The sequence below is a fragment of the Takifugu rubripes genome, chromosome 1, assembly GCF_901000725.2.
Source record: "Takifugu rubripes chromosome 1, fTakRub1.2, whole genome shotgun sequence".
Taxonomy (NCBI): Eukaryota; Metazoa; Chordata; class Actinopteri; order Tetraodontiformes; family Tetraodontidae; genus Takifugu; species Takifugu rubripes.
This window is the reverse complement of record NC_042285.1, coordinates 17,862,480-17,878,517: the sequence shown is the minus strand read 5'-3', so window position 1 is coordinate 17,878,517 and position 16,038 is coordinate 17,862,480. Positions and strand designations below refer to the sequence as shown.

The 16,038-nt window shown below is 49.1% G+C and overlaps 1 protein-coding gene across 1 annotated transcript; it reads left to right on the top strand.

Moving 5' to 3' along the window:
- Nucleotides 1–21: 21 nt before the first annotated feature.
- LOC105417130 (uncharacterized) lies at nucleotides 22–6,439 on the top strand. Its single transcript, XM_011608910.2, has 7 exons — nucleotides 22–1,361; nucleotides 1,486–1,556; nucleotides 1,644–1,869; nucleotides 2,174–4,101; nucleotides 4,208–4,402; nucleotides 4,664–4,792; nucleotides 5,515–6,439. The coding sequence occupies exons 1-6, from the start codon at nucleotides 1,019–1,021 to the stop codon at nucleotides 4,766–4,768; spliced, it is 2,868 nt and encodes a 955-aa protein (XP_011607212.2). The 5' UTR covers nucleotides 22–1,018; the 3' UTR covers nucleotides 4,769–4,792; nucleotides 5,515–6,439.
- The last annotated feature ends 9,599 nt before the right edge of the window (nucleotides 6,440–16,038 follow it).

The window sequence follows — 16,038 nt, the reverse complement described above, 5'->3', positions numbered from 1 at the left end:
TGCTTCTTAAGGCTTCTGCTAATGGCTTTTGTCTGTAGGCGGGGTGGATGTGGCTCCGTTAGGCTGCTGGCTAGCGACATACAGAAGGTTACGAGTTTAAAATAATGTATTGTATCACCCCTAGACTGGTTTCGTGGCAACAATAATAATACGAACTATGTCGGGTTGCTACGCGGAACTTGTTTGGTAGCTTTTAGGGAAGGCCCGTGGTGATTTGTTACATTTAGCGGAGGTAGTGCGGGCAACCTCGCTTTTAGGTCGTTGAAGTGGCGATGCTGGTCTAATAGGTGCGTCATCATGTTGCTTCCGACTCGAGTTGGCGAAAAGAAACCACAAGTTATCTCCAGCGGTGAGGCTGTCTGCCGTCAACCAGCACCGCAGGTCTCTCCCGGCCTCTGATGGAAGCTGGACCAGGGGTGAGTGGACAACACCGAACCTGTCTACCTTTTCGCCGCTAAAGTGCTCAGTTTACATCAGTTGGCGCGATACCCCCGCGGCTATATTTCCCCCCTTTTAACTACACTTGTGAAGCTTCAGGCGTTTCTCCTTCAGCCCCCCACCTAGTCTTAAAAATACAGGTTTGACAGGAATAGTGTGTTGTCCCGAACTTGGTTACTATAGACTTTAGGGATGTTAGCTGTAACAGTTGTGATGCTGAGTCGTGAGGCTCTGTGACAGCTAGGGTGAATCCAAACCGGCCCCGGCAACAAAATGTTGATAACAGTCGCATGAAAACTTTCCTGCCGACTCCTGCTTAATGATAACACTTTTTGGAAGTGCGCCTCATCATAGCCAAGTAGCCGTGTGGTGCTTGTGTCCGGCTGTTGTTAGCAGCTTTTCAATCACTTCTTGCATCTTATTGTTGTCCTGTCGTCTGCGGCCGCGCGTCCACGTGGACTTTGAGGTCAGTCTGTAAAGTTTGGCTCGTACCTGCGCGCCGTGCACGCCGGAAGTGGTCGAGCAAGGTAGGGTTGAAGGTCCACTGGCAAAAGTGCATCAGTAAATAAACAGTGTGAAAATGGCCGGCGATGGCAGCCACGCCGCGTACCCGAACACTGAGGCGTTTTGCCCGTCCGAACCCTGGTCGGATGAAGTCGGGGGTGGAGATGGGGAGACGGAGAAGGTCGGGGATTCAGAAGGGTGTGGACATTTCAACCCCTGGCCACCTCGCTTCGAGGTGAGGGACGGGCTGCTCTACCGCAAGAAGCTTGAGAGGGGCTTCATCCGCTACCGGGAGGTGTTGGATGAGGACCGGAGACATGAGGCCATCGGCACCATCCACCGGCACCAGCGGCCCCATCAGCATCACCTTTCCCTGGAAGAGACCTACAAATGTGTGGCTGAAAGCTACTGGTGGGAAGGTATGAACATCACTGTCTGGCTTCCTACTCTTTATCCATACAGCCAAGGCTGGTCCAGAAATCCCTGAAGTAGGTTGGAACTTGTGCCTGCATTTATGGTCTTTTGTGCACAACTTTCTGACAGGGATGTACTTCCAAATAAGAGATTTTGTTCTTGGCTGTCCAGAATGTCAGAGTCGGCACACCAAGAAAAAGGTAAGGATGGGTACAGACTCGAGACTAGACACTTACTCAGAGGTTTCTTCCTTTAATACTGTCAATCTCAACATTTCTATCTCTTAGGTGGGGGCCCAAGAGTGCGTCTCAAAGACAATGACATCGCACAGTGCTGAGATGCTGAGTAAACTGAGGACTCAGCGGGAGGCAGGACTATTTTGCGACATTACGTTGCGCACGAACGGACGTCCTTTTCCGGCCCACCGGGCTGTTCTGGCAGCAGTCAGTGACCACTTTCAGGAAATCTTCACAGAAATGGACCCCAACATGAAACAAGACATAGATCTTACCGGTAAGAACGAATGAGAAAAGTACCAGCAGTAAAAACCGCTGCTCGATCTGACGTTAATGCAGAGCGCTGTTAAACTGAGGAGTGGGTTCCTGTTTGGCTGTACACGGAGAGACCCGTTATGATGAACAGAACGGTCCACTACCTCTTAAACCAACAGTTTAAATGTGTTATCAGACACGCTGATTAAATCCCACATTAAATTCATTAAAGTGACATTTTGGCTTCATCTCGCTCTTGTTTCTGTGAGTGGCTTATTTCCATGCATCAGATTTCCGTGTGTGTAATGACGCTTTTGTTGTTCCAGGTTTCAGCGAGGACAGCCTTCGGTCTCTGCTGGATTTCTCCTACTCGTCCACGCTGTGTGTTCGTCAGGAGGACCTGCCTGAAGTCATGGCCATGGCCCGTCACCTGGGCATGTGGCCCGCATTAGAAGCTTGCTCCGCTCTTATGAATGAGCAGGAACAGCAGCTCCATCGACGAAAGTGCTTTACCTCGGCCTGTGCTGGTGCATGTCACGAGTGTCATCACCAGCAGAGGAACAACAGAAGGAAAAGGGTTTGGGGGTTAGAGGACAACGTGGACAATAACTTCAGTCTGGCGGCGGATGCATCCGATGGCTCAGTTGAAGGAAGTCCGAGGCGCACATTGCGCAGAACCCCAAACCCTCAAGACTATAATGGCCTCACTTTGACCCCCTCGCATCGGATGAAGCTCATGGACTTTAAATCTCCCTCTTCCAAGAAGGTTAGTGCCCCTCAACATGCAGTTGCCACCCCAAAGTCCCAGAAATTCTCACCCATATCGCCGCCCAACACCCGTCTTCTTCGCTCCTCTCCCGGGGCTGCAAAAGAAGTTCGGAGGTTGATCCCTGCTCTGGAATCCCCGAGACAGAAGAAAAAGCCCCTCTCTGTCTCCCAGCTGATTTGCAGCCCTGTCAAGGTGAAGCAGGAGGTGGTGGATGTGGGAGAAGACGAGCAAGATTACGAAAGAGCTCAGGAAAAGTACAGGCTGATGAACGTTCTTGGGTTACAAAGGACTGCTCTCCTCCCCAGACCAGAGGATTTGATCGGATGGAGGCAAAAGAAACGACTGAGGAAACTAAAGGCCAACAACTATTCCCTGACAAAGCGGCGGAAACCCCAGCCTGCCTCTACTGGACGACCATTCGGGTCTGTGACCCTGTCACTGCCCCTCTGTAACCCTGTAAACACTTGCCTCCTGAAGAAGTCTGGAAAGAACAACCCTGTGGGTGCAGGCGGTGTGCAACAGATGAAAAAGAGGCCGAAGGCCGTCCCTCGACTTGTTCCTCCCAGCGACAGGAGCATGCGCAGTAAAGGTGCCGTTCCAGATATTTTCCTGCCTTCCTTCAGCGGCCGAGAGCTCAGACGGTCTGTGAGGATGAGGGACAGGTCCCCGTTTCCTGTCCAGCAACCGGTGCGACATCATTCCAACAAAACAGTAGTCCGAAACATCATCAAGATCAAACCCGAACCAGACGAATATGAAATCTCAGGACCACCTTTTTCATCGAGCCATACACCTGAACACTCTCTGTATTCACAGAGGACTCAAATGAAAAATAAGGTTGCCACGGAAACGACCAAAAAACTGCGCTACAACAGCGGGCGTCCAGCTACCAAGGCCAAAGTAAGGCAGGGCTCCACGATGGAGGTGGATAGGATGAAATGTAAGCCTAGGGAGGAGGGCAGGAAGGTGGGGGGGCACCGGGTACAGGGGACTGTAGACACCAATCTGAGAGTGAACAAACCTGATGAGTTCCAGTTTCCACAGCAGGCTCCACCTCCGTCTGTCTGCAGCCACCCTCTGTACAGGGTCATCAAAAAGGAGCCCGCAGAGCCGGTCCCAGTGGCCTCCTTCTCTGATCCTCCCTCCCCGGACCGGGGGAAGCGCCAGAGCAAGCCTCCCATCAAATTACTGGACTCAGGTTTTTTGTTTAGTTTCTGTCGACCGGCAGGATTGAAAAAGGAGGAGGAGAGCGTGGACATCTGTTTAACGCGATCGGTGTCACAGATCAGTGAGGCATTTGCAGGGGAGGCCCCTCACAGGGTGCTGAGAGCCCGAGCACCGTCCGCCATGGCGGTGATCAAGAAGGAGCAGAAGGAGAGAAGCATTAGCCAAAGCACAGCTCGCCGGTCTAAGCCAAAGTCCAGAAATGGCACCGTTCGTCTGTCCAGACCTGCTGGGCCAAAAGCCTCCAGGACCAAGCCAAAGGTAGGAGGACGAGAGTTCAGGGGTTTGTCATGTGGCTCAAGTGGCTTCTGTCCCACTAAGAATCTGCATGTGTTCATTCATATTTGCCTTTTTTTCCTCTGCACAGCAAGAAAAACCCTGCGTCATGCTGGATGCCATAGGGAGAGCCCGGTTGAAGCAGCTTCGTGGTCCACGTAGTCAGGCTCCCAAGGTCCCGAAGGCGTCTCACACTTGCCTGGAGTGTCCAGCTGTCCACGAGGACTGTGATGCTCTGATCATGCATCGACTCAGACACGTTGAGGGGAAGCACTGGCCGTGCCCGGTGAGATCTTGCTAACAGGCCTCCTCTTTCCATTAAGCTTTGTGATGCTGTGTCCATTTGGCACTGTGGGCGTAGCGGGACGTAGTTCTGGAACCAAACATTTAAGACTCCTTTAAATCTGTATTTTTAGCTGTCGTCTCCTTGACGCAGTCTTTCATGAAAAATTAAAAACCCTACGCCTCACGGTGTTGCCCTTCAGACCTTCGCCATTGTCTTCGTGCGCTTCTGTGCTGATAATCCTTTTTTGTGCTCTGGATGTAGCTCTGCAGTAAGACTTTCTTTCGACTGAGGAATGTACGGAACCACATCCGCACTCATGACCCCAAGTTGTACAAATGCCGGAGCTGCATTGTTGCTGGGTCTTGAGGCAGCAGGAGGAGCCCCTCCGAGGTGAGGCACGCCAACATAATGCTGTTTCTCCACTAAGTGGACCCTATTCTGCTCTGCTCCACTCGACTGGAGTTGATATAGCCGTGACGTGACACACACACACACACAGGCTCCGTCACCTTCTGGAACTTCCTCCTGTCTGCACACAGGCTCTCTGGAGCTCAGCCAGGTCTTGGTCTTGTCCCCACCAACGACCCTGTTCCTCAAATGGTTCAGATTGTTCGGCTCTGATAAGAGTGTGGTTATTCCAAACTCCTTCCATTTCCAAAGGATGGAGGCCACTGTGATCTTTGGGACCTTCAGAGCAGCAGAGAGCCTCTCCAGACCTCTGCCTGGTTACACTCTGGGCTCTGGACACAGTTCTTTGACCTCCTTGCTTGGTTTTCCCTCTCTACTGTAGTCTCAGGTGTGAGTCAAGATTACTAGCGTGCCGTGACGGCACAGTTGTTCACACACGTGCACAAAGGTGTGACTTCTACAATGGGTAAACTGGAGTCATCATGTATGAAGCCCGAGAATAGCTGACCAGAAGTACGACTAATAAATCTGGATGTTTGGGGGGGACAGGTTATGTTTCTGACTCCGCAACATGCACAAGGCCACTCTGTGAACCCACCATGCCAGCCATTTTGTGCCAAATGTAATTGTGTTTGTATTTTTAGTTGGGTTTTTTTTTACAATGTTTTCCTTGTTTCCATCTTAACTCCCTTTTTTTGCTGCAGGTTGACGGCTTCCTGTGTCCTGGCAGCATTAAACAGACTGAAGGCACCCGGTTGACGAGCAGCTTGTATATAATGCGTTTATCACACAAGCACAATGATCTGTGGAAATGCATAATAATTTGGATCCTAATCAGCGCGCGCCTCGCTTGTTAATGTTATTTAAATAAACCGACCAAGGTCGCTGGTCCTGTCTGCTTCTCCACAGCTTGACATGGCTAAACTTGAACATTACTCTCAGGGGGGGCTGGGATGGGGACGCCAACAGTTAAAAAGTGACTTTAACGTCACATTTGTGTATAAAATGAAATGTAAAGTGATTGTTATAACTATTACAGCTCCTTTATTATTATTTTTCTATGTATAGATGAATTGAGTGCACTTATATATGAGCTCATCGTGTAAACCTAAGAAGTGGTGGAGAAATGGAAAGTTTCTGTGGAGGGAATACTTGAAGTGATACGAGCACTGGACGGAATACTTGAAGTTAGAAGGTCTTGGGGTTGAGACTTGTTTGAGTAGGTCTATGTCCTTTAGTGTGCGAACTTTTAATGACTAGACTGTCCCTCCTTTGTATTGATCTACTAGTCTCTCATAGTCTGTGATTCGGGGATTTGCCTCTGATAACACTGCATGTCTATTTGCAGACTGTTTGTAATCTACTGTCTTTTCTAAGGCTACCACTTTTCAAAAGGGAAGTGTCTTCTTTTTAATGTGAATTTCAACATTAATCGACCCAAATGTGTTATTACAGATGTTTTATTGAGCTGTCTTACTTAAAATCAAGGCACATTTAGGCTTCTATAAATTGTGCAAATATTGAATAATGCAATGTGTCCACATGAAGAGATGTGTTTTACAAATTTATTTGAAATGAGTTATCTCTTGCTGTTAAAGGCTGAATAAAATTTCCTTTTATAGGTTATTACTCTTGTAATTGCATTATTTCTGTCTGGTGGACATGCATTGGTAAATCTGGGGGGGGGGGGGGGGGGGGTCACTCATCAATATGCTTATTAGACGTCGAAGAACTACAGATTATTATACTGAAAGCATTCATAAAAATGTTTTTAACAAATTGAGCAGCCGTTCCTCATGTCTGTTTTACCGGGCCGTGACCAGTACACAGGTTGGACGCTAGGTGTCGCCCTCCGCCAACGGATAACGCGCCTCAAACCTGCCAACGAATCAACAATGCAAAATGGTTCCAGCTACTACTCCACTACTGTTGGCATGTTCCACACCCGATGCCCCCTGTTAAACTAGAACACAGACAAAAATAGAAATAGTTTTCTATTCAATTATAAGACCATTGGCATTCAAAACAAAAACAAGAACCCCTTTAAATATGCAAATCTAAATAAATGATGGTGTTTTGGTCCTTGATACCCTGGATGTCCTCTTCCATCCCCGTGGTGGCTGTGAATAAACTGCCCTTGACTGCAGGACAGGCATCCAAAATAAGTTGTCATTTGTTCAAATGACCTGTGTAAATTAAAGACTCACCGATTGCATTGAAAGGAACAAACATGAGGAGCCTGTTACACTGTTGGGTTTCAGTTTATGATCTTTTGGAGGTTGTTTTTTTTTAGAGCCAGACCCTCGGTGGCTCTGCGCTGCAGCAGCATTGTGGACATCAGTTTTCAGTCTCATAACCAACAGGCCTTACTTGGGTTACCCTTGTCCCAACAGCGACTGCATGTGTGAGCTTATGTGAGTTTAGGGAGCCATGAAGAGTACGCCCAGGAACAGCTGACAATTTCTGGTAGTGGGGCCCCCACATTCTCAGAGAGGGGGGTGGGGGTGGAAAAGAAGGAGAGTAGAGAGTGGAAAGGGTAAGGAGTGTAAGGAGTGAGAGGAGTAAGACCTGGGCTACAGGGGTGTGTGTGTGTGTGTGTGTGTGCATGTGTGTGTGTGTGTGTGTGTGTGTGAGAGAGAGAGAGGGAGATGAGGGAAGAGCGATGGAGAAGGGGGGTATAGAGGGAATGGGAGGCTGTCTTGTTTGTAGCTTGTCAGCAATTGCTTGAGACAAGCTTCCCCTCCATGTGTGAAAGCTACTTGGCAGGAATGCTTGGACCGTACCAAGTGCTGCCTGGAGAGAGGGGGGGTTCACAAGAGAAACAGACCTGGATTGAAGAGCCAGTGTGTGGCTGGCTGAAGTAATCTTTCACTGGTGTCGGCCCTTTCAAGTTGTGTGTGCGTGTGTGTGTTGGCGGCGGGTGGGGGGGTGGAGGGGTGGGGGGTATGTGTGGGTGTGAATGGGCCTAGAGAGAGCGTTCTGTATGGATATGTTCTCGCTGGCTCTCTCTCTCTCTCGTCTCTCTCTCTCATTCTCTCTCTCCCCAGCAGCAACAAAAGAGGGAATGAGACACCCCCTGCGCCCCCTCCCAAATCTCAAGAGAAAGAAAGCGAAAAGGAAAAGAAGATGATGAAACCTGAAGTGGTCCTGCAGTTTGAATGCGTCTGTGTGTTTGTGCGCACGTCCACACAAGCTCACACACCGATGCTCAAATGTGCATCTGCATATTTCCCACTGCATGCATGCCATTGTGAATAGCTCCTTCAATTCAATCTGTTTACGAAGTCTACGTGTGTGTGTGTGTGTGCGTGTGTGTGTGTGTGTGTGTGTGTGTGTGTGTGTGTGTGTGTTATAGCCTGTTGCTCTCTGCTTCTGACTGCTCCACAAGAGGAGGAATGCAGACTGAGACAGATTCCTGCAGGATTCCTATTCTCTGGCCTCATTATTCCCAGCACCACCACTGAGCAATGGCACACACACACACACACACACACACACACACACACACACACACACACACACACACACACACACACACACTTCTGCTGGTTTGTTCACACAGGTTCTATTGTACATTGATCCATACACTTTATGTCACGTAACAGATTTAACTCTTTGTACATCTACAATCCCGATGTTCTGCTCTCCAGCCAGTCCACACACCTTCTTTGTGTCTGCATGGAAGGCTGTAAAGTTCAACAGTGAGGGGGACGTAGTTACATTACAAAGGAAAATGAAAGTTCAGCCAACAGGACCATGAACATTGTTCCCCATGTCAGCATGTTGCTCTGTGGTGTGTTTGACACCAGTTCAGTTCTTTGGCTGGAGAGAGCAACATCACCAGTTCTGCTCCTCAGTTTGTTCATGCATGTGCTGATGTGCACTTCCACTCACACCTGAATGTTATGGTGGATGCATTCAGCGGGGCTGACCTCATTTACATGTCCTCTCGAGGAGGTGTAAAGAACGGAGGAGACGAGGCAGAAAGAAGAGGAGGGGGAACAGCGAGGTAACTAGACAGGATGAGAAGGGAAGGAAGCTGCTCCATTGATCTGAGCTCAGACCTCAGCCCTAAGTGCAAATCCAATATCTAGCTGAGATGAAGGTTTAAAAACATTCAATAGCGTCTGCTGGAAAGCATGTGCCTGTCACATGAACGCCTTTATAAACACAAACTAGACAAGGCAGAACATTACAAAAATAAAGATATTTTGTGGAGTGCAGATGCTACATTTGAAGATATTTAGCTGCAACTTTCTGAACCATTAGAACACCAAGAGTGTTTTGTGGCCTCAGAGGGGCCGTTTTTACCTAGTTTAAAGATGCTTAATGAGTGATCCAATCGTTCGTGGTCGGCGGTCTGTGTTCAGCGTCTCTCATGACGCCTCTCTACGTCTGCTGTGACCAAACGCTGGGAGCTGCTGCAGGGGGCAACACAACCAACCTCTTCTTCACCAGCAGTCCTGCAAGGACTTAATTCTAAAACCTTTAAAGGCTAACACCTTTTAAAAACAACATAGTCCAAACAATTACATGATCATATTTTAAAAGCACTTTGCTTTGATCAGAGTAAAAATAAAAAGTCCCATAAAACATACCAACTACAGTGGAATAGCTGCCGTGTCCGACATTAGTATTGGACCAAAATCAGTGCTGGACTGGTGCCTTCCTAGAAAGAGATAGATGTCACCAGGGGATAAGAAAGAGGACAGGACATGAGAGGGGGGAGAGGAAGTATAAGGAAAAGAAGGAGAGAGGAGAGGAATAAATGTTTTTTGAGGGGGCGAAGAAGAGAAGATGGAACGCAGACCATGAAATGAAGAGGAGCACTAACGCTGGGGACGGAGGAGGACGCAGATGAGGTGAAATGAACAGGAGTGAACTGGTGCGAATGGAAGACTGGGTCCTCCTCAGATGTAGGAAGTCGGGCAGGGGAAAGAGGAAGCGTGGGATGGATTTGGGGAGGAGGAAAAGATGAGCGGTAAAAGGTTAGATGAAAGAGAGGGAAAGTTGAAAGGTAAAGAGGATGGAGATGTGAATGGAGACTGTAGTGAAGGAAGGCATGGGGAGAGGAGGAAGGAGGGAGGGAGGGAGGGAGGGAGGTGGGGAAAGGAGGGGTTGAGGGGAAAGGGAGGAGGGTTGATCTCTAGGGTTTGAAGCACATTAGTATTCATGGGGAAGAGGAGACCACAGACAGCAGCGAACCAGAGGGACCAGACAAGGAAGCAGCACAAACAAATATGCTCCATGTGAGGCTGCGTGCACGCGTCATTGTCTCTCGCTCTCTCTCTCTCACACACACACACACACACCCACACACACACACACACACCCACACTATATATCACGTAGACATACAACAGGCCAAACTATTAATGGAAATATTTAAATTACTCCATCTTGTCATGCGTCTCATGCATTAATGTGTGCACAGGCCCCTGAAAACTCCTCCCTGGAGATGATTTAGTGGTCTAGGCCTCTAAAACCACACACAGGCACGCACGCACGCTCACGCACACACACACCCTGGCCTCAGATCGAATCCAGCTTCAGAAGTATCTCTTGTGTTTTCACCACTTTGGATCCCTTCCGTCCACACTTTCGCCGTCAATAATGGCGAACGCGCACACCAGAGGGCTGCACATGGCATCTGCCTGTGTGAGCTTCCCCTCAGACCTCAGCGGAAGGTGCAGAAGAAGCGAAACCGTGCAGGTGACTCATTTCGCCGTGGGAGAGAAATGGGGCTGGGCTGAGCTCTGGGGGAACGGGGTGCAGGCAGGAGGGATTCTTATCGAGTTGGAGGCCACTCACAAACTGCTGCTGATGGTGGCAGGGGAGCAGGGAGAGGAAGAAACAGTAACAGTCTGGGCATTCTATTCTTAGTCTCTTCTCTTTAGATTTTGGTGTGTGTGCATGTGCATATGCATGTGTGTGTGTGTGTGTGTGTGTGTGTGTGTGTGTGTGTGGGCAGGCAGGTGGTGTACAGCTGACAGTTGATTTGCTGTGACACCAGACACACTGACTGCCTTGGACTCCTGTGGCCTAGATATCAGACTCTCCCGCAAACCCCTCATGCTTAAATTTACACACAGATGCATGGACACACATAAGCACACACACACACATGCACGTTGGACGACACACACACTCATCCATGTCAGTCTCTCTCTTTATACCCATAGATATCAGTTTCTGATTGGCAAGCAGGTGGTCACCATTGAATGTCTTTAAAGGCTGATGGGAAGACAAAACTTGAAGGCGGCAGCACGGAAGCAGGCTGAAGGAAGAGGGGAGAAGAGGGAGGGGTGGGGAGGTGGGGGGGTGGGGGGTGCAATGAGTGAGAATGAGTAACGGAAAGAGGGAGGAGTAAAGATAAGGAGAGAGCGATGGAGTGAGAGGGGAGAAGAGAGCGAGATCCCATCATGTAAACAGACTAAAGCACCACACCGAGATGGAGGAGGCTGTTGCCATGGCGGCAGAGGCTGCATCCTTTTGTTAAAGATGTCACTCAGGAGGAATCAGGGCTAATGAGGAAGGACTTTTGCGGCTGCCCGTGCACGCGCTGGCGTGTGTGCTCCCGCATGCGTAATCAGTCAATGTGTATCCGAGCAACACGCTCTGCCGGCATTCGCCACGGCACAATTGTTCTCTAAAATGTTCCTTTTTGAGGAAACGCTGAGCGGAAAACGCAGGTGAGGGTTGTGAGGAGGAATTAAAATGACAGGAGAGCTGAAGTCAGGCAGGGGTTACACGACCCATGTGGAGAAACGCCAATGTCACTGGTGAGAAGGGCGCGAGGCAGCAAGCCACATGTAACTTTGTGTTACTGTGCAGAAGAAGTGTGTGTGTGTGTGTGTGTGTGTGTGTGTGTGTGCGTGTGTGTGTGCGTGCGTGTGTGTGTGTGTGTGTGGGGGGGGGGGCATGTTGCGTAGGCGGTTTGTTCTCAGTGCTCTTCATCTCACTGCAAATTAGCAAAGAATCAAAGGGAAACAGGTTTCATTTTAATCCCCCTTTCTCTCTCTCTTTCTCCCTCTCTCCCTCTTCCCCTTTCTCTCTCTCCCTCTTTCTCTCTCTCCCTCTCTCGTCTCTCTGTCCTCGGTAAACAGCCTGGAGCCTCCCACAGAGCCAACGCAGACATCTGCCTGCACTTTCTCTCTTTCTCTCTCTAGTTTTCTGTCTTAGAACTGACGCACAAACGCACACAGACCCACACACGCGCCGTATTTGTTTTGCTGTCAGCATCGTCATCAAAGGCGGCAGGAGAGGTTTTTGGCGCCATTCTTCCGACTCCATTTCCCATCTCCTTACTCATTCTCCCAGCCCTCCTCTGCCTCATCTTCCTCTCCTTCCTCTCTGCCTTTATAGACAGGGATAAATAATTTGATCTGGAGGGTTTTGAAATTCCACCACTCTGAGAGGCGTGACGTTAATCTTTTATTATCTGCTCTCTCATTCTTTCTCTCCCTTTTCTCTCCCATTCCTTTTCCTCCTTATCTCTCCACCAGACCCTCCCTCCATCACCCCCCTCCCCCCAGCCTGTCCTTGCAGTATTCTAATGATTCATATTTCACATCCACTGCCTTTTCATTTAGCCTGTCTACACCGCTTCAGGGACAGCTACTCACGATCTTAATTGACTGAGGAGATAGAGGGGCAGGTGGAGCCACCATCCAACACCCCCGAAGATGCAGTAAAAAAAAAGAAAAAAAAGAATCGGAGGGTGAAACCGAGCGCAATTCTACTCCTGAACAAAAACACATCAATGCACGGTCATGTGCGCGGATTTGTACGCCGTGGTAATTAAGCTGTCGATTTTTCTTAAGGTCAGGGGAGTGACGCAGGAGCAGAAATGATGATGTGAGGCAAAGGATGCTCAGATGAGGAGAAATGAAAGAAGTAACCCCCCCCTCCCTTTCTCACCTTTCCATTTCTGCCTCACTCTGTCTCCCCTTCCACCCACCCCCCACCAAACCCATCTCTCTGTCTGTCTGCGCCTCTCTTTGATCTCTGCCTCTGTCCCACACTGCATATTAAGATGCCCGGGCCCCTGTTTGGTATTCTGAGGCGGGCACCGAGATGCCAGTCTCCATATCCTCTCCTCGCCTCTCTCTGAAAGAGAGCAAAAAACCCTCTGTCTGTCTCAAGATGCTTATCCCGCTAAATGGGTCTGAAATAGCTGGAGAACGAGGCTGGGCGGGAGGGGGGGTGGGGGCGAGCAGTGGTGGCAGCAGGGAAGAGAGATGCACGAAGGGGGAAGAGGGGGCGGCAAGGGGATGTAAAAGACACACCACAGACGGGTGGCCGGGGGGTGCGGGGTGGGGGGTGTTGTTGATGGGGCTGATTTTGCCTTTAGAGTGGATAATTAAACGCTATTATCACAATGGGTCAGCACTACAGCTACCTTGTACACTAGGAAAACAGCCCCCTTCCATATCTGCCTCCCAGAAAGAAAGGAGGAAGAAATGAGGGGAGGGAGGGGGAAGGAGAGGGATCCACAGATGAACAGGCAAAGGAAGAAACAGTGAGAGGAAGACAGGGAGCGGGGGGGGGAGTAAACGAAGCAAACAGAATTAGAATGGGAGAGTGTGAGTGGGAGAGTTTAGCACGGGGCGAATGCTCAGTGTTTGGGATTAGCAAGTCTCTCTCTCTCTTTCTCCTTTCCATATATCTCCCTCTTTCTTCCTCTCCCTCTCCTTCTATAAGCCCTGGGGATGGCACAGCTTTAGTTAAACTGCTCTATTAAACGGTGCCTGCTGAGAAAATCAAATTATAACTTCCTTTAATCAGCGAGTATCAGTGGCCCACACAGGAGCAGCCGGCTCTGACAGCACACACACACACACACACACACGCGCGCACACACACACACACACACACACACACACGAAGGGGAGATAGAGGGAGAGAAAGAAAGGGAGAGAGGGAGACATAAAGAGGGAGAGAGAGAGAGAAAGAAAGAAGGTAGGGGGGACTGTGACTGGAGACCTGAGGGAGGCCGATATGAACCTGTCTCCCATCTGCTTTGGTTCCCATGGCAACAAGATAGAGTGAGGGGAATGAGGGTTGTGGAATGTCTGCATCTATCGTTTCCTCTCGGTAAGCATCCTCACACACACAGATAGCGGGGAGGAAGAGAACACGCTCTCCATGAGTCAGGATGTTCTTCTCTTTGGGTGGCACACCACTGCCATGATGTCTGCTCCCCTCCCTGTGGAGAGTAACTTTTATTCAGGCACAGATGCAACGCTACTTGCATTCCAAATACGTCTTCTGTGATGGAATTCATTGTAATGTATCACCTGCTCTTTTCAGTATCATTTCCCCCTTCAAAGTGTAACTGGCTCTTCAAAAACATTATCACTTAGCTGCTATCATTATTCTTCGCAGCTCATTCCAAGTAGATGATTTAACCACTGTTGATGCATCTGTAGTAAGAATCTAAAAATGGTCTACACAGCTAATATGGGACCACTGATTTCCTGGGTGCAGCACCTTTGCTTGTAGTGGCAGCGTTAGTGTAACGGCCTCATTCTTATAGACATAATTGACTCGTGCTTTTATAAATCTGTCCCATTAGGAAGCAATCTAATCATTCTTGCCTCTGATTAGTCATTAACAGTCCAGTTAGAGAAACGGCAAGACGCAGGTGGGTGGGTAAGTGTTTAGATCTCAGGGGTCCGCCTTGACTCGTTAATGATTGGCTAATTAACATTGTTTCAGTCCTCCAGCTTGTTTACCCTCACCTGCCACCGCTCAGAGGCAGTAAACGCGGCTGCGGGGGACAGTCAACAAAGGAAGGTGGCCAGAGGACGGAAGCGAGACAGTGTCAAAACACACAAATCTGAATCTGAGGTTGGGGGTCAGAGCCTCCAGAATACAGATGATGAAACCCACGAGAGGACGTGTTGGGAAGAGCGGCAGCAAAAATGAGCGGACAAAATCGAATAAGCTGGTTTGTCAATGCATCATTAGGGCTCGGCGAGGCAGTGCTCGTCTCTGTTACTCATAGCAACACTGAATGCCATGATAATGGGCTGACTGATGATTGGTCAGGCTGCTGTGCTCTGGTGACTGACCTCAGCACTGTGTGAGTGAGCTCACTGTGTCAGTATTTTGATAACCCAGGCGTTTCAACCCTTCTGTGCGGCTTTAGCCTGAAACACAGCTAGCCCCCTCCTGGATCCAGGCCATGGCAGCAGCTCCATCTCCTCAATGGGTCAGAGGGCAGCGATCTGTCTGGTTATGTTGATAATCAGAGACATCAATAAAAGGTACCACATCACCAGCCATCGCCATCCCTCCTGCCTGTCTGCAGCACGTCGCCCCCGATCTGGGACTGTTTGTTGAAGCTTTAAATGCTGCAGATGGTAGTACAATAAGTTACCAGTCGCTGTTGGTGCTCAAACACGCACAAACACATTCCTGCTAAATGATAAACACATTCCCACGCACGCAGGCAGAAAGATAGAAGTCCAATAAATGTGGTGGTGTTTTCTCTAGTCTTATAGTTTAAATGTATCTGCAGGGCAAATTTGGATTTGTTCCTCCTCCCTTTCCAAAGTATTCTGGGTTAGTCATGCCAGAAAGTGGCAGCGGTCGAGAGCCATAACATCGACCTGAAGAGCTTTGCTGGTGTGCATGTCTAATGCAACTCAGTCTGGGAATACTGCCAGTCTACTGTTTTTCCACCAGTGGGGTTTATCATACACACATGTACACACCCACACACAGGAGCAGAGAGGGAGGAGGGCAGTGGATGTGAGCAAGTGTGTGTGTGTGTATGTGTGTGTGTGTGTACGAGAGAGACAGAGAAAGAGAGAGCTTTGTAGCGTGTCACTGATCTCTGCTAGCATGCAGCAACATGTCCCACAGCCGTGGCCTGCTTGTCAAAAGTCACAAATATGCAGCTCACATGCTGTGATTTTTGTCATCCTGCAGTGCTCGTTGCCTAAAAAGGCTTCAATGTTCCTGATACTAGACAGACGTGCACGATATATTCAAATAGCAACATGGTGAGTAACTCCCACATACAGGAAGCTTAAAAGAAAGTTTCTGCCTCAAACTGACTGAAAAAACCTCCTCATGCTAGGCTAATTTACAGCTAAAGCTCAAAAAATGTAAGCTCTTTTTTGGTGCTTATTTTAATGTAAATGTTAAAACTTGTTTTTGCCAACTGTGCTAATTATATACACATGACAATTTAGCCCTAAATCATCTAGTTAATCTCA

Excerpts from the sequence above, each read along its gene's own strand:
- LOC105417130 (XM_011608910.2), top strand. The coding sequence starts at position 1,019 with ATGGCCGGCGATGGCAGCCACGCCGCGTACCCGAACACTGAGGCGTTT. Across the intron at positions 4,102-4,207 it reads CCTCCAGGACCAAGCCAAAG|CAAGAAAAACCCTGCGTCAT; the intron begins GTAGGAGGACGA and ends TCCTCTGCACAG. Across the intron at positions 4,403-4,663 it reads GGAAGCACTGGCCGTGCCCG|CTCTGCAGTAAGACTTTCTT; the intron begins GTGAGATCTTGC and ends CTCTGGATGTAG.